The 26,959-nt window shown below is 37.4% G+C and overlaps 1 protein-coding gene across 2 annotated transcripts in view; it reads right to left on the reverse strand.

Annotated features, from left to right (window-relative positions):
- Positions 1 to 19,946, reverse strand: part of LOC139750174 (uncharacterized) — a 79,990-nt gene extending 60,044 nt beyond the window's left edge. Inside the window, exons 1-3 of one of the 2 annotated variants that reach the window (XM_071664551.1) lie at positions 19,179 to 19,946; positions 10,850 to 10,932; positions 9,035 to 10,372 (exon numbers count right to left, since the gene is read on the reverse strand). In XM_071664551.1, the coding sequence (XP_071520652.1) occupies positions 9,035 to 10,372; positions 10,850 to 10,925 (1,414 nt within the window). In that variant the 5' untranslated portion in view covers positions 10,926 to 10,932; positions 19,179 to 19,946. Of the gene's footprint in view, positions 1 to 9,034; positions 10,373 to 10,849; positions 10,933 to 16,046; positions 16,183 to 19,178 lie in introns of those variants that run through there. The other variant, XM_071664561.1, reaches the window with a different exon arrangement.
- Positions 19,947 to 26,959: the final 7,013 nt, after the last annotated feature.

Here is a 26,959-nt window from a genome sequence, read left to right on the forward strand (position 1 = left end):
CTCTTACAAAATCTTTCATGTCTGTCATGCCAGTAAGATGTCATTACCAATTGTAAGCTGGGAACCATAACTTCAAGGATTTTCCAGCATAGATGATGATATACCTCTTCAAACTGCACTCCAAGGAGTATAGCCTCAAAAATCAATTTAGTTCCTGTGCCACCATGAATAATATAATAATTAATCTTTCTTCCCTTGAAGACAGGTCTGTGAGATCCAGCCTACCAACCATCTGCAGGAGCCTACTGCTGTCCTGTTGTGTTCACTGAAGGTTAAGTCATTAGACATTATTACTCTGAGGTCCTTCACATTATTCAACTGGTTTACAATTGCATCTGTGTCTGACCAGTATTCTGTATTGCTTTTGATCACTGTCCATAACCTTCCAATTCATCTGTCTGCTACTAAATGGAGAGCAATGATAACACCTCCATTGTTACATGTATTCTATCCATATGATTCAGCATTTAAAAGTGCTTTTATTTCAATTAGGTTGTAGCCAGAGTATAGGGTGTTTGAGACGGTAATGTCATATATTAGGGCCACATTATTTGTAAAAAATACGCCTAGAGTGTTATTTTTTCTGGATGGTTTTGTTATCAGTTGCATGAAGGAGAATTTTCCACTTTGAATAACTCCTCTTTTCAGCTGTATGTCTGAGATACTTCCAGTGTCAACAGATTCTGCTATGCTGTTATTTCCTGCCTGTCTCCATTTAACATGAGGAAGGTTGAAGTCTCCTAAGACAGAGCATTTAGGATTAGTTTCGAAGGAGGTCTAGACATGATTCTATGTTTCTTAATTGTTCTGTAAATTCTTAAGGCTTTGCATCTGGTGGTCTATATCTATCTATCTATCTACCTATATCTCTAATGCTCATCAAGGAGGTGGCCATGGCAAAAGTCTCCTCATATCCCTGTACTTACAAGCCTCACCTGCATATACCATTCCAGGCATTTTTCCACCATTTCTCTACCTTCAGTACTCATCCACTCTATTACCCCATGTCACATGTGGTCTTCCTCTCACGTCAACCCCTTTAATCATACAGTACTATCTTAAACTCTCCTTGTAAACTCCTCATCTTGTATTCTTTCCACATGCCTAAACCACCTTGAAGTACCTTTCATCCACTCTACTATTCCACAATTTGTTCCCTTTGCATTCCCTGCTATACCAAATTTCTCATACACCCCATCACTTTTTCTTCATTCTTCCTAGCTGTACAACATGCCCCTTTCTAATGGCTCATTTCCACAGCCTAGATTCTTGACCTCTATGATCTGTAGTGTAATACAATGACCAGATTTGGGTTTTCAGCTTTGAATGAGAGCGCTTGTACAACAACACTTGAGAAGTTGGGGATTGTTGTATGAGCATCTATTACATGCAGTCCAACTCTGCATCTGCACAGACTGTAGTTTGGGAACAGTGTGTGTTTAAGTGATGACTGCAAATACTGCATCTGACTCATTTGTTTTATGTGATTAAGTCCTTAAGTCCCTGTACATTGGCATGCATTAACGATGTTACATTGCCAGTCCCTCTTTTTTTGTTTTGTTTATATGTTCTGTTCTGCTGAACTTGGTAGAGTGCCTCCAGTTTTTTTCAACATTCGGAAGAGGGAAATCAGTACCATTTTCTCTTCTGATAGTTCTTCTCTGCCTCTGTTTGGTCTTGCGTCTATGACTAAAACAGGACATGCATTGTGATGTGCTTGAGGGATATGTCTTATTGTCCTTGATATATTTTTTCTAAGCTGGAAGCTCCAGTCACAGAGGAAAGTTCACATTAAGGCCAAGTCTTACTTGAAATATACAGAGGATTATGAAAGGGAAAAAGAAGAGACAAAGGGAGAGTATTTACAAATTTTAGAAGTGAAAAACCTGTCTTTTAAAAGTGCTAGTTCATAGTTATTGGGAAAGACATGAGAAGGTAGAAAGTTCCAAAGCTTTGACATGTACAGAAAGAAACAGTTTCAAAACCGCTCACACTTGAGTTACCAATGGCCACACAGTAAACATGTGATGCTGCAGCTAGCCAAGTATTGCATGGTCTAGCTTGCAGTGGGTGCACAAAAGCAGCCAGCTCTCAGATGCAAAAACCAAAGTAATACCTATAGAAGAGGGAAAGTGAACCAACATTGGTGATGACCCTCAAAGTACTCACTCAAGCAGCATCTAATCTCTTAAGTGATGATTTGCACATTTCTGGATGTACAATCTACAGCTTTCCACATATCGGAATGTATCCCTCTTACCCAAGTCCAAACATTTCTACGGTATATCTAAACTTATATTTTCCTCAGTCTTGCATGCAATTTTCCTTCCTCTCTTATCTACAGAGTAAATGTATCCTCGGACCTGTTGTTCTTTCACTGCGTCATGTCTCACACTCTTCATATCCACGGCCAGGCCGAGAGAGTTTCTGGCTCCCACTTTCTTCCCCCTCCACTCTTTCCATATTTTAGCCACCACCTCTGTCTCCTTCTGCACCCACACGTGTGCTAAAAGTTTCCTGGCCTCCACTCTCACCCTCTACTTCTATACCTGAGTTTGTGTTTCTCTTTCTATAATTATGTCCGTGCTTTCCATTTCCTGGCTTCCACTTTCTCTCTCTCCTTTCATACCTAAATGGAATTGTCTCCTGTGCTCTGTCTGTGGTTGAAATTCCTGACTTCCACTTTCAACACAAAATTCCATATTGAACTCTCCCTCAACAGCTATGTCAGAGCCTTGGAGCCTTCAGATCACTCTATTACAGCATTTCCCATTTCTGAATTTTTGTCTGAGCCTACATTCCAAGTGAAGTCCCAGTGATGACTCAGCACACTTTTCCTTATCCACCTTAGACTCCCAATTAGTATCTTCAAATGCAACAAGATGTGAGTTTGCAGAATGTAATGAACACACACCATCTGCCTGTAAAGCATTTCTGACATTTTTGATCATGTTACAATTCATGTTCACACAGTTGATGTGATAGGTTTTCTTATACGATAAACAAGTTTCCTGTTTAGGGTGTTCTTAGTATTTCTTTTAATATACTTACCTTCCCATGTTTATACCTCAACAACTATATACACATAAACAAATTCTACCTAAAGTGGGAGATATGGCGAGCCAATGTCCCCACAGAGATTTTAATTTACATTATTCTTTAATCTTTTTAATACAATTTTATCATGATCATCTTTACTACCACTACTGTTATCAAAACTATTGTGTTTTCTCCCAGTATGGCTTACTTGTACATCAACATTTACACTCTGTTCACTGAAAGTCATCTTCCTCCTTTTCAGCAACAAAGTGTATCAATATTTTTCTGAGTATTCCATTGGTCAGTTTTCACCATTTATATATTTCCTCCTTTATTTTTTCTCTTGTGGTTCAATCATTTCTCTTTCTTCTTTCTCTGTTATCATACAATTCATTCTCCTTTGTTTATCTACAGTCCCAGGTTGAAGCATGCTGTTATATATGTTCCCCCCCGACCAGAGACCCGAGGGGGAAGGGATAACTCTCAAGTTTTCTTCTCTCTTTACACATGTTCATTATACATTTCTAATCCCAAATGGTTATTCAAAACAAATCAATTCATCATACATATTTTCCTGACTTGGCTTTAAGTTCATGATTTACAAAAAATACCTGTTGCAGATACCAATGTCTTGGTCCTGTGTGTCACAGGCATTCAAGTTTATGGCTCATCTGTGGTATAGTTCTGCTGAAAGATTTTCTTTACTCACTTTGTTCAATGCTTCAATAAAATCACTGTGTACTATCAGTTCACACTTTTCCTTCTCTTTCACGGTACTATGAGGACCCAAGAGTAGAGAAATTATTTCTCGGTGGCATCATTTCAAGAAGCACGTGAAAGATTTTCCAGTCAACTCACTGGCACTGTTCGCTGGCACTTATTTCAGAAATACAAGAACACTATATATCATAGTGGAACCAGACCAACCGGCTGCAGAGGAAATTTAGGCATAGGTTTTGAATGACATGAGTTATTTGATGTATTTTCGTGTAATGAACTCCCACACGGTCAACATCAAAACCACCCCCAACTTCCTCCTTTCACTCATTCACCTACTTTAGATACTGGCTTCTTCAGTTTCTCTTTCAAGTCTGCCACCAGATTCACTTTATTTGCAAACAGCAACTGAATCATCTTTCAGGTTTCTCCTATCCCTAGCACACTGTAGACCTACCCCTGACTCCAAGACCCTCCCATTTACCTCCTTAACTACCTTGTCCATAAACATATCAAACAGCCATTGTGACATCACCCATATTAACACAGATCCAACTTAACTGGGAATCAATAACCCTCCTTTTCACACATTTAAATCCTGGAAAAAACTTCTTATAGCACAGAGTAACTTTCCTCCCATACAAAATCATCATAACACCTTCCACATGGCCTCTTTGTCAACCCTATCATATCCTTTCTCAATGTACACACATACAACTTACAGATCCCTCTCTTTCTCCAAGTATTTCTCACATAATTCTTCAAAGCAAACACCTGGTTCACACATGCTGTACCACTCCAGAAGTTACACTGCTCCTCCCCAGTCATATACTCGGTGTACGTCATCATCCTTTGAACCACCACTCTCCCATATACCTCACCATGTATACTCAACAAACTTATTCCTCTGCAATTTGAGTATTTACTTTCATCCCCATGTGTTATGCTAAGACACTATAGAAGTATTCTGAAAGTCCCCAGACACCTTCCCTTGGGCCATACAAACAGTGAAAAGCCTGACTAACCAAACAACAAATGTTGTCCACTTTCTAAAGAAACTCAACAGCAATCCTATTCACTCCTGTTGCTTTGCCACGCTTCATCTTATGCAAGGCTTTCACAACCATCTCTCTTTTCACATAAGTATTCATATGTACTTTCACTTCACATAAAACTTCATCTCATACTTCACATGCACCACCCTATCATCTAACAAATTCAGAGCAACCTAATGACCTGAAGAGGGAAAAGTAGCATTTGTATGATTCCAAACCATTTTGGTGATTGGACAGAGGACATGAGAATATATGGGAAGGATAGATAACAAGGGATCTAATGGTCTAAGATGAAGTTATCTGTAGACATAATCTTAGTTGTGGGAGAAAAAGGTTAATAAATCAAAGATACCTCCTTAACCAAATCCCCCTCCAGCTGAACTGCAAGCAGGAAATAAAGCTGAAGAGAAATACCATGTAGTATGGAGAAAGTATACTCTCATGATTTTATGTGAAAGTGAGAAAGAGTAGAACAAAATACAAGATACAAAGAAATAACGTAAAAGGAGATAAAGGAATGGAAAGGAAGATGTATTGGACAGAAATAGCCATGGTCTAAAGGAAAATTTCAATATAATAAAAGAGCTGACATACAGTATGGCCAAAAGCTACAAGAGCATGGGATGGTGCAGATCACTATAAAAAATGTAGGTTCTGACGTATGAAAAATATTTTCTCGAGGTAGTGTCCCATGAGCAATGAGACAGCTCTTGGTTATCTATGGGTTAGGACCTTCTAATGACTGGAGGAGCACTAGTTCTCTCCCTGCATGCTGGTAATCACTAACCCATGGAATCCTCAATTCACTTGCCTTAGGCCCACCTTCAACTAATAAGGTCTGTTATAATCATGACATCACTGATACACTCGCTTCAAGGAAATAATCTATCAAGCAGCTCAGCATTCAGAAATCACATGCATCAACCTAAAACTGATCATCACTGGAAAAGGTATGGGTAAAGAAAGGAAGGAAGGTGGGTTTAAAGCTCACTTTTCTCTTCTCTACTGGTTTGACCCACTAGCAATGAGTGCATACCTCAAGATTGAGGAAGAGTTAAGAGAAAAGTCCTTCATGTGAGAAGACAACACTCGAAGATGGAAATAAATACCTTCTAAACATGATCCAGCAGCACGACAGTAATAGACTCTCTTGAAAGAGGAATTCTGCACCATACAAGGTAGATCTATTGTGTCTACCCCAAGGAACCACATGATGAAGGTGTTTGATGAATGCTAAAGACCTCTTCTGCTGATTTCCTCTAATGTCAGGTTTCAAAGAAAAGCTAGGGTACAGATAATCCTCCTTACATCATGGGTTATAATAAAATATAGACCTGGATGAGCCATCATGTTGAGTTTCTTAATTAAAGTTGATATGCCCTTACCGAAAAAAGTGATGATAGGACAGAGAAAAATAACAGGAGAGGAAGTACAACAATCTTCGATGTCTATGAAAAATAATAGGAACCATGTTTCATCCCAACAAAAGGTACTATAGAAGCCAGTGGAGTGGCTGCTTAGGATTTGATATTTGCTCAAAGATTGGAGGAAGTAGCAAAAAATGAATCACTGATTTCCTAAGCCAATGAAAAGAAAGGTGATTGAAAATATGTCCAAATCACAGTTCTCCAAAAATCACCCTGAAGTTATCCACACATAATAGCGATTTAGAAAAGCACTGGAGAGACATTTATAACTGGAGGAAGGATGGACTGTCCAAAAAGGTTTACCCTGAAGTTCTCCACACAAAATTGTGGTTTAGAAAAGCACTGGAGACATTTATAATTGGAGAAGGATGGATCGTCCAAAAATGTTTATCATGTTTTGTCCTGAAAACAGAGTTAAAGAACAAATTTCAGCACTGAGGATGTATCTAGAGAGAAGCAGAATATGAGTGCCAGTAGTATGAAAGCTATCTGGACTGGAAAAAGGCATATGACTCCATCCAAAGGAAATCAAGCAGGAAGCTGTCAGAGAATTTAAATTATCAGACAAATTGATATACGCCATCAAGAGCACACACCAGAATCTATGCAGTGGGGTAGGATGGTCTGACAGGAAGTTTGAGGGAGATAAAGATAATGCCAGAATTAAGATAGCTTAATTACATGAAAAGGCTAGGGGGCTTAATTTTGCCCACCATGGAGGAAAAAGAGCAACCTGATCACAATCTTTACGTTTTCAACCTAACTTAATGATGAAGTTAAGAGTATAGCTCTTTAAAAGACACAGGGCTAGAACAACCACAGGCAATAACATAAAATCAAGCAAGAAGCTTGTTAGAAAAGGTGCAAAATGTAATTTCATTGTATAATAGTGGATAAATTAAATAAACCGAATGGTGAAATTATAGATGCAGACTGTACACCTGTTTAAAAAGTTATGTGATAAAAAGAATAACACTCAAGGGATAGGGTTTGACTAGTGAAGAACTCCCTTCCCATACAGTACAAATAGGGACTGTAATTACAAATAGGTATATATATGTGTTAGACAGGGAAGTGTACCTTCACCACTGCTTTTATTTCATATACGAACAAGCTTTTCAAAGAGAGGACAATTGATAGCAGAATGGAATGTTTTACACATGGAGATGATGTTGCAAAGGTTACAAATACTAAAGAAAGATTTCTATACTTTAGGCAACAATGGGATGAGCTGATGAACATGAATGGTATGGAATTGAGCTATTTCAAAACTGAACATTATGCAGTAAAAGTTTTATAGAAAAGGAAGTGTAAAACATTATGGATAAACATCAGACACAAAAAACATTCAAATGCCTGAGAAGCAATGCAACTGCTGACTACAACTGAACCAGAGATTAATCATAAGACCAGATCACAACCTTTAAGCTTCTAAACCAGCTTGATGATGTAGACTCAAAACAGTTCTCTGAAAGGTGCAAAGTTAGAACAACTACAGGCCACGATATGCATTACATACACACCCACTCACACATATTGTAAGATGGCCCACTGAAACAGTCCATAATGGAAAGAGTTACTACAGGAAAAAAAATAGTGCAACAGTGGAGATCATTCATAATTCTTCTCTAAAGAATTTCAAAGAACCTGAGCTTTCAAAGAACCAGATCAAATATACAAACGTAAAAAAATGAAAATAAACAATCAGAATGGTATATGATACAGTAAAATACACACTCCTCAAAAATTGTTAAGGTGTAATAATGGGGGATTCAAGTTATAGAAAGAATGAAAGAATTTAGTTTCCCATGTCACTGTGCTTGCTAGAATCAAGAGGATCTGGTACACCATCATTACTAAATCTTTTGTTCATGCATAAGGAAATTGATGACATCAGATGTGATATGTCAGTTCAAAAAATTGATCATGTAAAGCATGAGTTTGAATGTGAAATAAATGATGATATAAAACAAAGATGAAATACTTTCTTGGAAAAATGAATAAGGAAATAAGAGTTCTGTAGCCATGATGAATATCATTACCATGGATGATTCCATGATGTTTATAATAAGGAACATGAACAAGGGTACCATTAACTGCTACTACAGATAGAAAGTTAAAAAGGGGATGTGGTTCAATGAAGACATCAAAAGGCAAACTAGTTTACGAATATACTGTGAAGGAAATATAAGTAGTATTCCAGCCAGCCAGCATTTGAAGAGTATTTAAGATAAAGAGATGAGGACTGCTTGATAAGAAATGAGGAACAGTGAAGCATTGAAAAAAATGTTGTGGACTAGCAAGATGATAACTGAAAGCATTTCTATTAATTCATCAGGAGAAAACTGTAAGTGAAAGAGCAACTAATCAGGCTGTGGGATTCAAAGGAAAGACTTAGAGAGAATGACAAAAGATATGCAAGGAGGTCAATGATGAGAACAAAAGCATTTTCAAAGTGGAAGACATTATACCCATAACAAAAATGAAAAAGAATAGCTCCCATAGGAGGTCTCAGAAAGTACTAAAATATCCAGAAAAGACAGACTGCTACACTTGGCTAAAATAACCAGCCCTTAATATATTTACCAGTACATAAAGTTAAAACTAGTATATCACTGAAAATGTTTAAAATATCAAAGGACACATGAAAATAAAATTGTCATAACTATCAAAAGTGATAATCCCATATCTAACACTAAATTACTTAACAGAAGGACGGGACATAAAAAGAATATTCAAATAAAAAAGTGATTATATAATATCTAACTTGTTGAGTGTAAAAAAGGAAATACTCACAATAATCATATTCTTCCAAATCAACTGCTTCAGTTTTCCGTAGAAGTGGCTTGGCAGGTGAGCATGGGGCAGAAAGTGAAGGTCCTGATCCTGAGGCGGTAAGACTGGCTACCTCAGGCCTCAATATCTTATCTACTTCATCATCACCTATAGATTTCTTTCCTATCTTTAAACTTTTTAGAACATCACCATCAATTAATTCAGGTTCTTTATTAGCATTTTGCTCTGGCAAACGAGATTCTTGACAGTCACATATACAGTTAGTCTCCCGATCACTTATTTCATTAGAGCCAGGAGGACAAAGGTAATCCTTTGGAGCATCTACACCTATTATTCGTACTACCTTTGAGTCTTTCTTATACGTGTCAATGCTATTAGTGTTTGAGGATATAATCACACTCGACGGACCAGTGGCAGAAGGCACAGCTGATGATGGGTATGGCGACGAGTCTTTGGAAGCAGCCTGCATAGTTGAGAAAGGTGGTGATGAGTAAAGCGAAGCATTATAAACACTGTTCGTTGTCTGGCTTGCAGAGGAAAGAGTTCCTGAGTCATTCACAGATGATGGTGAGTAATCATCTAAATATATGTTATTGTTTTTATTGGCATTATTATTGGGATTATTGACACTTATTATACATCTACTATTAATGGTTATTTGCGAAGGATTGGCAGAGTTGTGTGGCATGGAGGAAGCCCTGGTGGTGCCCTCATGTGCAGAGTTCTTTTGGCTCTCCAGAAGGCTTGCTGACGTGCCACGAACTTTTTCAATAAGAAGGGCATTCTTTGCACTTCCACTTTGCGGTTTTGACGGATATTTATTTATACTAGGCACTATAGCTGTTGCCACTGAGGTCATACAGAGAGAAGAGCAGAAATCTGATCCGTGACAAGAGTTTTCAGAATGGTTCACACTGCTGGAACTTTTTTGTATAGGTGGTAAACTACTGACCCGTGCACTGTTGGTGCTTTTCTGATGATAAGGATCAACCAGAATATTTGCTACAGGAAGCATATTTGGATCCACTGGAGGCAGAACATGTGATGAGACTGGTGCCGCAGACTGTCCATCATGATGTAGCTTAGGTTGACCAACTTTTCTCACTCTAGGGGGTGGGAGAGGAGCCAACTTAGAACCACATGAGGTTCTTCCATCAGCTATATGTCTAAGATCAGATATAGGCTTATGGTCAAAGACAGGCTTGGGAGCTACAGGAGGTTTAACTGAAGATTTGAAGTTGGGGGGAGCAGATCGCACCAGCCCTGAGTGATGGAAGGGACTGGCCCCTCTTAGCACCGAAAATTGCTGTACAGCGGCCTTCACATCCCAGTTCTCACCTGAAAGTTAATTAATGCTGATAAATCTACTTGTTCACGAAAGCCATTTTTTCAAAATATCAGAAAATGGTATAACTTGAAAAGTGAAAATGCCTATACTAATACATCTCTGAAATATTCACTTGTTTTTCAGTCTAAAAAATGAATATCATGTGAGGCCGAATACAATGAATATGTATCATCAAATCAAATATCTAATCACTACCATCTATCTGGAAAAAATAAGAATACCAAATCTTTCTCTTACTGTTGCCCACTATCAAAGCAGGGCAGTACAAGCAAAAATATTCAATCAATAACACATGTTCAAACATCAAAAATTCATCAACAAAAATTAGATCATTTTCTGAAGCATACTGTATGTTGGTTTGACTGTCAAACAAATGAAACACTGACTAACTCTAAATTTTCATGAACTACATCATGAATGAAAAGATAAATGCCATCTCAGGTACCTATTACAACAACATAACTTACTCTGCAGAATGTGTCGAGCAAGGACTGGGTCAGCTTGAGTGTGGGAGATGAACTCCATTACTTTCTCTGCCTCCATCCTGCACCTGTAAATTGGTTAAAACCAATGTCAATAATTTCTAAAGTGCTTTGTACTGTACTGTAAAACTGATTGTGTGCCTTTCGAAACCATGTTTGGCATCCGGCACAGAAAATAATCTACATACTAACTTGTATCCACAAAAGTTAATTTTGCATATTGTTACTATATGCAAAGTTGATCATTTGATCTAGAACACCTTTCTTCAAAATTTCTTGAATGTTTACTCCTTGTATAGCTAGACTTATGCATGCTCAATAATCTTGGAGAGATAACAGTAAAATCCAAGATGCTAAATCAATTTTCAATAAATGAGATTCATGGGTTCATCAGTATCTCAAAATTATATGCAACTCATTCTCCAGCCCTATAGAGCAACATGGCTCATGCTGAACACATGTATTCCAAAATTATGGCATAATTTTCTAAAACATGCTCCCCTCCCTGGGTGTAATAAATTGATAAAACAAAACAAAACCCTTGTACTGTGTTTCCAAATAACAATCTGCCTTTCATTTTCTTAAATGATACTCATTCTACTCATACATATTCTTTGTCATTTCCCACTGTATTCCCAACTTAATCTGTTGTCTAAAAACTCACTGATAATCCTGAAGTGCCTTTATCACTTCTGATAGCTATCTATGATTGGACGATCAAACTGAGTTGCAGTATATCTCTGGGAAATAAGCTTCCATCCCTGGGGAATGCTCTTTAGTAACTGTTCATCTGCAGTTCACACACATCAAACTGAATTGTGGTATACCTCTAGTAAATAGGCTTACTTCCCAGAAGAATTCTTAGTAATTGTTCATCTGCATTTCATGCCACTTCTATCAGTATCTACGATACTTTTACAGGTAACAACAGACAAGTTGGTTACGTATTCTAGGTTCATTCCACAAAATATAAATGTTATTTTTTTCTTTTAAATTTTTAGAGTAATTCTCACTACCTCCACAGAATTTCTTAAATGTATTCCTGCCAACATAGTGGCAACACAGACAACAAACAGCACTTTGGCTGAGTCCCTTGCATTTACCTTCATAATTCTCCATGGTATATTCCATAGTATCTCTAATCTACTATATCCTGATCCTTCATCTCTCTGCACTTTGCAGAATCCCCTGTCTTGAAGCACTACTAAGAACTCTCTCCTTGCTTAACCAAAGACTCGACTGCATTACTCTTTAGGTCAGTCTACATTATATTCAATCATCAATAAATCTAGGGTCTTGACCATTACTGGCTGGGATAATGTTACTTTTAATCTTACTCCTAATAAAATACATTTTCATCATCTTGACCATTACTGGCTGGGATAATGTTACTTTTAATCTTACTCCTAACAAAATACATTTTCATCATCAACATGCTCTTCAGATTCTACTATCCTTGTAACTAGGTTTACAGTCTATAATTCCCTAACGTGCTATAAATACCTACTACCTTTGCAATAGTTCCAAGAGATTCCCAGTAAAATTTCAAAACTCTCCCATGTACCTACTATTGTTTATGTCAAAAGCTCTACTCATGGACAGAGATTCTCTTCAAAGCCATGCAGAAAGGGTAAAAGGAAAAAGAAAAGTCTAAAAAGGAAATGGAAACAAATGAAAACATGAGGAAAAAAAGATAGGTGTTTGGTGTATACAAAAAAAAAAAAAAAAAGGTCTATACTGAAAACTTAGTCTTCATGAGTCAAGAGATTTTTTTTTTTTTTTTTTTTTTTTTTTTTTTTTTGTCGCTGTCTCCCGCGTCTGCGAGGTAGCGATATATAAACAATTTCAGCCTTTCCAAAATGGTGTTGCAAAAATTTCCTTTACTCATTATCTCCTCCCTCTCAAAATACAAAGAAGGCTCCAATCTCAACAGGTCGAGAGTTTAAAAATTCCTTAATGAATTCCATCAAACAACCTAAGCTAAGGAAGCATGGAACCTGAACCATGATGTGAAAATATTTACTCGTGAAACTAGGTCTGACCTGACAGATTGGCTGAAGGTAAGATCAGGATGTCTTACCTCGAAGTGGAAGACTTTAGTAATGTATAAGCTTAAAGACACCACAAAATTAACTATGAATTCGGAAAATATGTATATCAATGGACTTTAAACTTAGTAGAAGTGATTTAGACTGGTGCTACATTATTTTGAGCTTAATTCTTGTATTGTGATGATACATAAGGTGATGGTGTGGAGGGATATGAAGATCAGGGTACATGCGGGGTTCGTCTAAAACTAGGTAAAACCCTTGTAGAGATCAACAGAACCTATTGAGACCTCATCTAGCACCAAACATTTAAAGAAGAAATATGGCAATGTTAATCTGGTGTGCAGAAGACAGCAGAGGCCATTAACCACCAAGTGACACCTGCAATGTTTATATTTTTTGGGGGATGATTTGGGGCAATCATGGTTGTGTAGGGTATATCTGGACTATAAAATGAAAACAAAGAAAAATTTCACCTACAGGGGGAATCTACGTGAAGTCTCATTAAAGTTCTGCTGAATTCTACAAATGTTTCATCCACTTTTGCATTAATTCACCCCACATTTGCCCTGATCTTCATAACCCTTTCCCATCACTAATCTATTTAAGCAGCATACAATAAATATATCTATCATTATTAGTAAATAATGAAAGTGATGACTTAAACTAGTCCTGAGCGAGCAATACATGGGAAGAAACATAATGAAAGATTCAAATTCAACTAAATGTTGGTAACTACAAACTTTTAATCAACGTCAAATATAAGATATAAGTAGCATTATTTTGATATACTCTCATTATGATAATGAGCATTTGAGTAATGTCAAAGCTCAAAATGTCTACCTACTTCAACTTAATTAGGAAGAAAAAAATCCTCAACATACAGGTCTGAAACTTCAGACTAGTTGGCAGTTCATGGCACGGTACTAATGTAACATATCCCCTCCCAGGAAATAAAGAAAAGGCCATCATTCCTCCCTGAACACAAATTTCCATAAGCTACCATCAAACATAAGTTCAGGGATACAATGGAGCAGAGGCAAGGGGTAGTTTAAATAATGTTTGGTTTCACCAGAATCCATTAAACATACACCTAAGAAAAAGTAAATGTTTTCTGATTTGCAATACCTAATGTAGTTGTATCTAATCATGTTTTCAAAAGCACTTCTATCCTGAAAACTTGGTCTGTGACCGAGTTATCACATTCCTACGCTCAGCAAAGTTGTTTAAGGATAGTGCCTGTTAGCCTATGTATTTACCACAACCTGGCCAATCTGACACATGTTGCATATACTTGTCCACATCCTTTTTTGATTTTATTGCTAAGGAGTTTACAATGTTCCTAATGGATGCAAGCAATATATCTAAAATCTACAAGATGTAGGTTATGATTATCATACTTGATTGCTGCTTCCTGCATCAGCGAGGTAGCACCAGGAAACAAGACAAAGAAAGACCCACTCAAATATATAAACACATATACAAATACACTCGTATACATATGTATGCAGGTAAAAATAACTTCATCTGTATCTGGTGAGCCAATGGAGCCTTAACAGGAGGGATCCCCTATCAACACACTTTTCTCAGTTACAGACAATTCTGTTCATTTTACCACATAACGTGATCTTTACAAAAAACAAAATATTAATGTTAGAATTCTTGTAAAAAAAAGTGTAAGCAGTGCTGGGTAAATGCTAAAATTAAAGCCAAATGACATGAAAATGTATTGCTTTATTTTTTCATGGAAATAATGATACAGATAATGTCTTCACTAATATGACTGTTTAAATGCAACAATGATAAAAAGAAGTCATGAGAGAGATGGCCTGATAAACGTTTAAAAATTTACAAAATGATTAAAGAATATTCAAGACATCTGACATTAGGCCAAATCCAATAAGACCTGATCCAGTTTAGATATGTGAAACGTATGACAACAGGCAGTATCTTCATTACCCGATTCATTTATCATAATGATGATGTTGAAGTAAAAAAAATTTGGAATTTGTGATGAAAGGCCTGAAGATGCTAACTTCTACCAATGTTTGTTTAATTCAATACTGTTCATAAATCATTTGCAGTATCTTCATACTACATAAAGCCAATACTTCATTGCTGTCATGGCAAAGCTATTAAAATATAATCCAAGTGCAGATGCCACAATAATACCTGCATTATTACTGTAATGCTATGATTCCTGTTTGATATTCATTTCAACTGTATCTCTTCCAAGTCTTCTTACATAAATTTTTCATTATCATCAGTATTTACTGGAAACGGTAATATCCTTTACCAATCTATCCTCTTCACAAGATTTTCACACTTCTCCAGTAAAAAATTAACACCCTTGACTTTATCGTAACATGTTGAAACACAATTCCATGGGCAAGTTAACCAGTAACCATTCACTGAATCAACAGCTATTCATTCCCTAAACACATCTACAATCAATGACCACCTGGAGTGCTGGAAGACAAGGACTGGGCTCCATAACCAGAAGAGCAGGTCCTGCAGGAGGCTACACAACTGACAACCGGTCATGCTGTCACTCCACTTGTCAAAACTGTCCCACACAGAGACTTGTTCAAATTCCCAGCCAGACTGTAATGTCAGTGGCGACAGACTTCCTCCAGTGTACTTCTCCAGTGGTATCCCTGAGCTTAAGACTGGATGAGGATACTCCCCAACAGTGTCTATAACCTTGGACTTTTAATTCTGGCCATGACATCGACAGATCTCGAATAATTTCAATTACCACATCAGAAATCTCTTACATCACGCCCACTGTCTCTGCATAACTGATGACAAGAATAAATACATCACACAAACGGTATATGATCGAAAGTGAGAGATTTGCCACTGAGAAATGTGGTCATGTCGACCACAGTATACTGAGAACTAATACGTATTAAACAATATTCCAGCTATGACACTCAGTATCCTGGCTTCCAGGTTTACTTTCCTTTGAGAAGAATCACACAGCACCACAAGTAAGGGATAATTACCAGGTATTATCCTTAAATTGTCCCTACTAGTTCACCTTGGTACACAAACATTTTACATTTCAGCCCTACATTTTGATGCCATTGCCATGCCACCAAACTGATATAGCAGTCATGATGGCACTCTACCTTCACTTATGAGTAAGGTAAGGCTTGGAGCACCCAGTGAAGAAGATCTAGGTCATTATTGCAGAAGACAGACGATGTTGACGCCTCAGTCGCCTCCATCAGCTGATTCGCGTCTGTCAGCCATATTATAGTTAGGACACTTTGTTTTCGATTTACTGTTTTCTTATATCTGAACAATCGTATTTACTTGGTTTTAACTATGAAGGTATATGTGAATATAATATTTACGAAATACTATAATGTTATAATACATAGTATGTAAAATTTTGTTGTGAAAAACAATAGATTGAATGTGAGTAAAAGACAACTGAGTTCGTTCCAATAACAAAATTACTACGCGATAATACACACATCAAGTTACATGTTGAGTTCAACACGATTGTATTTGTTTCATTACTGATAGTATATAAAATGACATACAAAATGATTGTCTTTGCATTACACATGCATGTGCGTATGTGTGCAAATAAACTGAACCTGAGTATGAATAGGATGCTTACAATCATGGTACTCATCTCAAAATCTTGTAGTCATAAATGTAAAAAGTTTTCATTACCTTTAACATTATTTCCTTTATAAATTTCCATGCGTCTTCTTACCTACTTTTACATAATTATATCTTTAACTTCTCTTGCTGTTCATTTGCAGTTTCTCGTAGTCTGCTATAGGAGCTGTGGAACATAAAAGGTGAGCGGCTAAAATTTGGTAGTCATGCTCCCAGGATGAGTGGTGGATGCTTAAGATTACATTTTCTTCCCCGGCGATTTCCTTTTCGATAATAATATATCAAACTGGTGGCATTATAAAAAAAAAAACAATAATATTCTTACATATCTAGGTTACAATTCAGTAAATTCACTTCCAAGGAAACGCCCCTAATTGTATGTAAATAAGTATTATGTATATTAAGAGCGGCTGAAGGTTAATCCCTCCCTCTTCCGCTGTATTGTAATGCAGCAGCCGGAAGTCTGTGATTTCCCGTGAAGAAAACTTGAGTATAGTAAGCTACGACGATGAGGCTGGAGATACCGTCATCTATTTCCCTGATGAACTATGATTATATACGGTAATTTTCTATTTTCTATAAAATTCAGTTCTATTATATACAATGTTGAATGAACACCGGACTGATTGCATTAGACCTGCACAAACATTTTCTTGTTCCAAAAGACTTATGACACAAGAGAAGGAAGAACAACGTAACATTAACTTCCTTTACACATTGAATGATCTCTTCGTCTTTCCGCACTTCCTCTTTTCCTGTATGATTCATCAAGATCACTTTCTCCGTGTGGAGGTCCAGGGAGACCCAGCTTTGATAGTAACATGAACTTAGTTTTTTATATTTTCCCTGTGCATCTAAGGTGTTCAGGTACATATCCTAATACTTGAACTGTTTGAGTGTAAATTGTGACTGTGATTACGATCGCAGGCTTTTGATTTTTTCAATTACAAAGCTTTTGAAAATACTGAATGGCTATGGCATTCTTGTTCTATTTCTTCACCACATTATCGATTAAGACAATTCTTATGTGATACCTTATTATTCTCTTCAGGAACTTCCTGCTATGCCTTATAGATGATCTGCTCATCACAAAGAAATGCTAATATCAGAATCAAGTTTATTGTAGAATTCAATGCTAGTAACCACGTCCCCTCACTGCTATACTTTTTTTTTTTTCTAAGTGTAATGAGTACATTAAAGTGACTATATTTCCTTGAGTTAAAAGCGGGATATATCTTCAATGATGTAAAAATGATCTCTCTTACATCTAAAACCTGTATAATTCTTATAGGTTGTAACGTAAAATCATATTGACCTAATGCGTACTCCGCTCCTTTACCTGTCAATTAATCGTACCTTCACAGGGAATTCTTTTCTTGAATATCTTATTAGATTTTCAGAAACTTGCAGACTTTCAAACAAATCTTTAAGATTCACTTTTGTGTCTTTCAAAGCCTTGAAAGTCTGGCACATTTAAATTGTATTATTTCAAATGTACGTAACATCAATTTTAGAGTGTATTATCCGGGGAGACATAACATGAAGTGAATAGTTTCTGACATTAGCGATTGCTTTCATTTCTCTTTTTAGAAAGTCTGAATAATCCTACCCACATTTAGTCAGTTGGTATTTAAGATTCATTCCACTGGGATACTTTCCCAGTATTTTTATAACAGAATGGTAATGTGGATTACAATTCTGCACTGAAATTTCACTTCCTGGGATCAAGTGAAAAAGGCGAAGACTTTGAGGGAAATAAAATACTCCCTCTCCTGGTGAACGCACCTTGGCAGCACCTCAGGACTGAGACTCAAGCAATGGGACAATTTCTGCCAAGGAAGATCAAGAGATATCTAGTAAATACTAGACTTACTGGATAATCCTTGGTCAACAACTAAAGAGTTGCCGGAACTGTACTTCCAGAATAAATATGAATTTCGACATTTTCGTGAAAATAGTTTTCAAAAATGATGTTTGCAATTAACTACGTACTAATAAACTTCAAGACAATTACATGTTGTGTATTGTGTTGATAAGTATAACTCAAAAATATAAGGTAAGAAGTGGAAAAAAATAAAAATGGCAACGATGTTGATGTTATTCCAGCATTTTTTTTATATTAGTCAAAGTTCATATTGTTTCGCCTCTTCTGGCAATTTAAACATTGAATACGATTTCTAATAGTGTCGTGTACGGAGCATCAATAACCTACAATATATATATGGGACCGGCTAATCACCTTTTTGAGTTAAGGTTAACAAACTTATTTCATTAATCATAAATACATCTTTAGGTAGACCAATATGAACGTACATATTCTAACCTTAAGGATATAAAAATGAAAGTATTATGTAATAGTACGACTTTGCTACGATGTTGCTCTCTTTAGCATACTCAACAAAAATATTGTTGATTTGTTAAACTCGTGTGTACCTTTACCATTTACGTGTATATGAATTATGATATTAGTTCATCACGTGGTTTTAAGCAGTAATTTAGGTAAATCGTGTCACTGAGTTTAAAATCAGGAATGTTACACTGATGTCGGTACTTTTTGGTCACTTATAAACGTATTATGAAACCCCGGCCAACACACGAGTTGATTAAGAGGTAAATATGTTACTTACCTTCCGCCGCCCAGTAAGTTGTAGAGCTATGACAGTCATCCCTCACTTATGATCACACTTTTAGGGAAGTAATCACATAAAAATGTTCTCGATAATTTCACCAGATTCACGTGCTCAATATCAAACGCATATTGCACTTATTACCGTCATTCTAAATAACAATATTTTTATTATACTGTTCTCCATGACCAAAACACTAATTCCATCCTTTACCACTTGTTTAGTCTCATTTTTTTTTCGGGAGTTCATTCTCATTGTACACATTTTCCCCATCTCTTCAAGTTATGAATCGGTATTCATCGTTTGGTATATATGTACGTACAGGTGACGTTACCCAGTGATGGAACAGATCACACTGACCTGACCCACAGAGGACTGGATGTTGCACTCAATTTTTGGACCACTACTTCCTGACCCACCCGTATGAATTCACAAGCTGAATCACTGTATTCTTTTATAATATCATCTCGTATCACGTGAAATGTAACAAGCACACTTCATTTGTTTTCCTTTTTTTTTTTTTTTTTTTTTACAATCATGCACTATGAATAAATTGCCCGTGAATTGTTGACATTTTGCTTACTCTCGTGCGTGACCTATTACACAATATAGAAGTCCGAGTTTATAACATGGGCACACATAAACATTGTCGTTGTTTTCAAAGGGCGTTCACGTTCACTTTTCAACATAGACGCATTAAAGAAATGATGAACACACACCAGCCACACGGAACTGTATGCGTCTCACCACACGGCAGGTGCTGGCGAGTGCTGACCTGTTCTTGGAGTGAGGGCGACGCCAAGTAGTAAAAGGCCATTACCAGCAATTTGATCATGGAAATGGCAATTTGTCTGGTTCGATGTAAAGAAAAAGAAAAAAAAATGTGCCGAACACCTCGTTTTTCTATTCTAATTGAGAGGCAGTTATTAAAGCTTACAAAGAATGATAATTTTTCAATCACTAGATAGTTGAGTCATGTTTGTAACTGAGGACCCCTACGGAGGCAAGGGTTTCTGCCCATTCAACAGCATCATGGCCGGTGTACAGGCTCTTCGTGATCCTGACTTGCTGGGTCAAATGAAATAATGTTGTCAATACTGTACAGATCCCTGGTGTGACATGATGAACCGTTCTTACCCATGTCTCCATCTCTTTCCTGAGGTATGAAATTGTTACCAACCCTATCATTTGCTCGGCTCCACGATCACAACTTTACCTTACCTTACCTTACCTTCCTAACCCCAGGAGTCCCTTTTTCTCCGTACGAAGCTCCTGCAGCTCCCGGGAAGCTGACCACGTCCACTGGTCGGGACCACACATCGTGAAAAGTGTTGTTATGTGTGTGGGTCTATGTAGGAAAGTGCAGATCAACCCAAATGACTAAATGAGCGATATATACTCTGGCTTTGATACGCTACTGAAGTTCTGTGCACACTTTGATTATGTATTAACAGACATTTATTTTTCAATATCCCACAGGGCTTTGGTGCCTATATACAGATCGGGTCTAGTATAGTCATCAACTGGGCGGGAGACTCCAGCAATCAGCCGAGCTATCCCGCCAAGGAGCACAAATCTCCCGCATCGTCACCACTTCAGCGCTTACAAAGCGAACGCTTTCGCATTCGGCGTCGTCGTCGGACATTTTTACTGAGATTCTCTCTTACACTTGTAGTCTTTGCTTGTTGTACTTGAACTGACAATTCATTTAAATATGAAAGCAGTTTAACTGTTAAGTATTCTTAGCGACATTTTTTCTCTACGATCGTTTGTTTTTTTCGGCTTTTTTCATACACGTTTTCCTTCAACGGATAAAGAGTGAACTAAATGTACATTATCAATTTTCACTTATCCTTGAAATACATGAACAGGTTCAGGTTGTTTTTGTTGTTGGGTGTGATTATATACTTGAGTTTCAAAGAACACACTTGTTATCAATGACTCTACTAAAAAAAAAATTGCTAACTCAAATTTGCTTAACTCTGGTACAAACCTGTAGGCTCACACCTGACACAGTCCGTTTTAATCCAGAATCTTACACATGACCCGTGCGGACCCTAGTGAGTCACACTACTATTCCTGTAGCCAGTGTACCCTTCCGGCATAACTGTACGACCCTTGAGCATGACGTTACGACCTTTGAGCACGACCTCTGGGGTACGATAGCTAGGCCTTGGACCTGTCCATATAGAATGCGACCAAAGACCATACTCACCACCACACCTACAGAATCGTATCGTCGTGCTCAAGAAGTAAAAACGTCCCACATTTGCGACCCTCGCTATTGCCACACACCTCAGGTCGGGTCCTGACCACCTTATCTATATACTACAGTAACCTCCTCCAAAAGCATCGTTCAGTATCTGCCTCACACTGTTGGAACGTTGAGTTGGATGAGCAATCACAGCAAATACCATTCGTCTGCTGATACTTTTTCCGCCATTGTACGTCATTAAAAAAGGTCATTATTTACCTATGCCTTATAGAATTTGCTTTTTGTTTTTCTTTTTGAAAGAGTAAATCCCCATCTTCCTGACCTCTCCTTCCTTATCACCATGTACCCTCTGTGGGGATACTACATTTGGATTCCCCTCTATATCATTAGTTTTGTTTCGGTAACACTTTATATCTGGTTTGGATGCTCCATAATCTCTGAACTCCAGCAATGACTTATCTTTAAACAGTTGTCATGCGCTATAATCCTTGCTAGTTTTCTATTTACTTTTGTTTCTACATTAACTTTACATTTTTTTTCTTTCCATCTCCCTTTCGTCCGCCCGCTCTCCCTTTCGTACAGCCTGCCTCACCACCGCTCCATTCATAAACCAACCCTCATAAGTGCTGCAATTCACGTCACTCTAGCGTTTAGCAATCTTTCTTGACCACTTCACCCACATCCATGACCGACCTTGCCAAGGATATTCCCTCTAGTACCTCTATCTTTTATCTTTATATATATATATATATATATATATATATATATATATATATATATATATATATATATATATATATATATATATATTGGAAAGGATCACAATTTTGCGCGTGATCAAGATATTCCTGTGTCCACGGGGAAAACGAAACACTAGAAAGTGCTATGTAGAAATTGTGGTAAGTTTTACGTTGGGCAGACTGGTAAGGATCTTTCTGTTAGACTTAAGCAACATGACTATAGTATAAGAACAGGACAAGAATCAAATGCCTTGTTTAATTACGTTAAAAACTACGAGCATTGTATTGACTGGAGTAATGCCCTCTCAGTTATTAACTCTATTACCACGAGAAATATCATTGAATCTTCAATCATTGACACAAAGAATCATGATCTTAATATTAGCGATGGTCTATAGAAATTGAATATCTTTATTGTTGATAGAATTTGTAAAATGATAAGTTTATGAACGCTCGTTGTCTGTCTTGGACAATTGCATGTTTACCAAATGGCGTCCTAGCTTCGTCTCTTCGATGTATATCAACTGACTGTTATATTTCTCTCTTGTATCTCCCCTGATGATGTGATTATTACACGAAAGTGTTAGCGAGGAAGCGCAAGGAAACAGACGAAAGAATGGCCCAACCCACCCCCATACACATGTATATACATACACGTCCACACACGCAAATATACATACCTATACATCACAACGTATACATATATATATACACACAGACATATACATATATACACATGTACATAATTCATACTGTCTGCCTTTATTCATTCCCATCGCCACCCCGTCACACATGAAATAACACCCCCCCCGCATGTGCGCGAGGTAGCGCTAGGAAAAGAAAACAAAGGCCACATTCGTTCACACTCAGTCTCTAGCTGTCATGTACAATGCACCGAAACCACAGCTCCCTTTCCACATCCAGGCCCCACAGAACTTTCCATAGTTTACCCCAGACGCTTCACATGCCCTTGTTCAATCCACTGACAGCACGTCAATATATATATATATATATATATATATATATATATATATATATATATATATATATATATATATATATATATATATATATATATATTGGAAAGGATCACAATTTTGCGCGTGATCAAGATATTCCTACGAGTCCACGAGGAAAATGAAACACGAAAAGTTCCCAAGTGCACTTTCGTGTAATAATCACATCATCAGGGGAGACACAAGAGAGGAATATAACAGTCAATTGATATACATCGAAGAGACGAAGCTAGGACGCCATTTGGTAAACATGTTTACCAAATGTATATCAATTGACTTATATTCCTCTCTTGTGTCTCCCCTGATGATGTGATTATTACACGAAAGTGCACTTGGGAACTTTTCGTGTTTCATTTTCCTCGTGGACTCGTAGGAATATATATATATATATATATATATATATATATATATATATATATATATATATATATATATATATATAAAAGTCACCTTCGGCGAAGCTGAATCATGTCATTGCACAAAAAGGACTACAGTCTCGTCGAGAATTTTATCAACCCATAGGATTCCATCATCATATCGTTGCTACTGATTAAGATGCAGCCTAGAAGCTGCAGGAACCTCGGAAAAGGAGTTCTGGAATTGTATCATAGCAGTAATAATGATAATAATACTAATTCTACTAGTACTAGCAATAATGATAACAACAACAACAATAATAATAATAATAATAATAATAATAATAATAATAATAATAATAATAATAATAATTAAGTGCACAACAGCACGATTTTAGGGAAAGGTAACAAACTCCAAGAACTTTGTCTCAAACAAAAGTAAAAGTGGGTAACTGTACGTCAATTTCCGGAAAGCATTTGTGAGTACGCTACATAGATGCTGGTAAAGATGGATCTGTAGGCGAGAATAATGGGTAGGACTCTTCGATGGACCGAAGATTATCTTGGTGGAAGGGAGCAGAGTCCGCGTGCCACAGGGAGGAGTCCTGGGACTATTGTTCCTCTTGATGTGTTGATGATTTGCCAGAAGGACTGGACGCCTACCTGGATGTGTTCAGCGGCTGATGCCAAGGTTACGAGGAAGTAAAATATGAGGAGGATCTCATCATGTTACTGGGGGAACTAGGCAGTACAGATGGGCTGATAAATAGTTGGTATAATTCAACCTAAATAAATGTTATGGAATGAGGATGGGGCACGAAAAATGATCTTGATACGAATGTTATGTAAAAGGAAGTAAGCTGCGGGAATGTATACGTGATAGGGACCTGGAAGTCGACAGTGTGCTTTACCAGACCTGTCGCCAGAGTCTCACTTAAAGAGAGCATCGAACGACACAAACCGTCTGTTTGCTAGAAGGTATTGGAACTGAATTCAAATATATGGGTAAGAATATATTCAGGAAATTTTTCATAATCTTCGTCTGGCCAAAGCTAAAATTTTACTTCTCAAGTTTGACCACTGCACTTACAGAGGGACAAAGTACTAATAGCGAAAGTCCAGAGGACAGCAATGAAATGGTTCCAATATTAAAAGAAATGAGTTACAGTGAGAGGTTAGAGGCCATATATCTCTCCTCGAAGACCGGAGGATGGGCCTTTAAGACTGTAAAGCATTTGATGAAGTCAACAGCGAAGAATTCTTCGAAAGAAGCAAAGGTAGAACAACCAGGGCCCATGCAATCAAGCAAAATACCTTGTTATAAAAGATGTATAGACGACGAGTAGTGGTGGATGAATGGGATGAACTGTGTGGTGAAATTGTGAATGCTCACAAAACATTAAAAAGTTTTAAAGATAAGTATGATAGTAGAAAAAGTTTAAGAGATGGGGTCCCACGAGTGTAAAACTCCCTCCCTGTATCGTGCAAATAGATTATCAACACACACACACACACACACACACACACACACACACACACACACACACACATGTATCTTTATAGATTCATAATTTTTTCAGGACTAATTTCTATGAAAGAGATCTGGTATTACCCAGGTCCCTTTTCTAAGGCTTCTGCGGCCAAGGCTGCTCTACTTCCAGTATTAGGGAAATATGGACTTCTTTGGATTGAGAAGTTCTTTGAATAGACCCTTGAGCAGGGGGAGTCCGAAAACACACACACACACACACACACATATATATATATATATATATATATATATATATATATTCTTTTCTTTCATACTATTCGCCATTTCCCATGTTAGCGAGGTTGCGTTAAGAACAGAGGACTTGGCCTTTGAGGGAATATCCTCCTCTGGCCCCCTTCTCTGTTCCTTCTTTTGGAAAAAAAAAAAAAAAAAAAGAGAGAGAGAGGAGGATTTCCAGCCACCCGCTCCCTTCCCCTTTAGTCGCCTTCTACGACACGCAGGGAATACGTGGGAAGTATTCTTTCTCCCTATCCCCAGGGACAGATATAAAGATATTCAGACAGCAACAAATCACTGGGACCTTTCGAGGGTGTTTATGATAGCTGAATATATCAAAAACAGATTATTGTTGGTAAAAGTCAGACAGCATACAGATAATTCAAAGGAAATAAATCATAAATCGTCAGTGTAACTAAGGAGGCGCAAATAAGTCGTGGACTTGAAGCGAAATATTCACCAAGGTTATTCTTGTATCTATAGTACTGCTTTCAACCACGCTAATTGGCAAATCGTTGCACATATCAATAATCCTGTTGAAGAAAATGTACTTCTACTTATTCGATCGAGGTAAAACGTTTGCCCACGAGTTTGTATCCATTATTACGAGTACAATCACATGACTGAATTCTTAAGCAACATCATAGATCAAGATTATCAAAGCCTTTGATCATTCTGAATACTTTTATGGATCACCTCTTAACATGCTCTTTTCTAAGCTAAATAGATTCAAGTCGTTTAATCTGCTCCGTAGGATTTGTATCAGCCCGGAAATCATTTTTCCTGCTCGATGCTGCCCTCTCTCATTTAATTCTTGCTTAGGTAGGTTGACCAAAACTGAACACTGTTCAAGATGGGGAGAACCAATGAATCATAAAGACTAAGAATGATTTCCTAAACTTGAATTCGAAGGCCATATAGATCCAAGAACCGTTTCGTTCTTTTCACTGTTTCTGGGCACTGCTTACTTATTTTTACATCACCAGAGAATATCACACCCAAGTCATATTCCTATTATATATATGTATATATATATATATATATATATATATATATATATATATATATATATATATATATATATATACAGATTACACCCTATCTAAAATACGCAGCACCAATCTGTCCAGCTTAGTTAAGGAGACTATATACAGTCTAGTGGCCATAAGACGTGTACCCGCAAGAAGACAACTGAATTGCGGTGACATGTCAGTAGCTACAGCTATGACCACGTTCGTGGAAATGTGGACATTACACTACGCTACAGCTTCTAGAATCTTCATCGGATTTTAGGATCCTATGTTCTTTGAATTCGGCAGAAACCAGACCATAAGAGTGCATAACAGGAAACTGATTAAGGATGGATGTTGGTTAGTTGGTTAGGTGAGTGGGTGGCTGGTTGGTTAGGTAGTTGGGCTTTAATCAAAGCCTATCAACCAGAAGGGTCGTTAAGGCCATCACCGTCAAACTACTACATCCATCAACTGAAACATCTCGTAACACCTTCTGCAGGTGTTAAGGATGATTCTAAAGACGACATACACACTCACTAGGTATGTGGTCTTTTAGAAGACTGAGGGAGTGATCCCCGAGGAAAAGGACGATGGTACGAGATGAGGGTGCTGAGTGCAGGGAATATAAAGACATTAAAATGATCCCATGTTGGAAAAGAAAGGTTATGAGACG

This window comes from Panulirus ornatus, chromosome 1, assembly GCF_036320965.1.
Source record: "Panulirus ornatus isolate Po-2019 chromosome 1, ASM3632096v1, whole genome shotgun sequence".
In the NCBI taxonomy this organism is placed as follows: domain Eukaryota; kingdom Metazoa; phylum Arthropoda; class Malacostraca; order Decapoda; family Palinuridae; genus Panulirus; species Panulirus ornatus.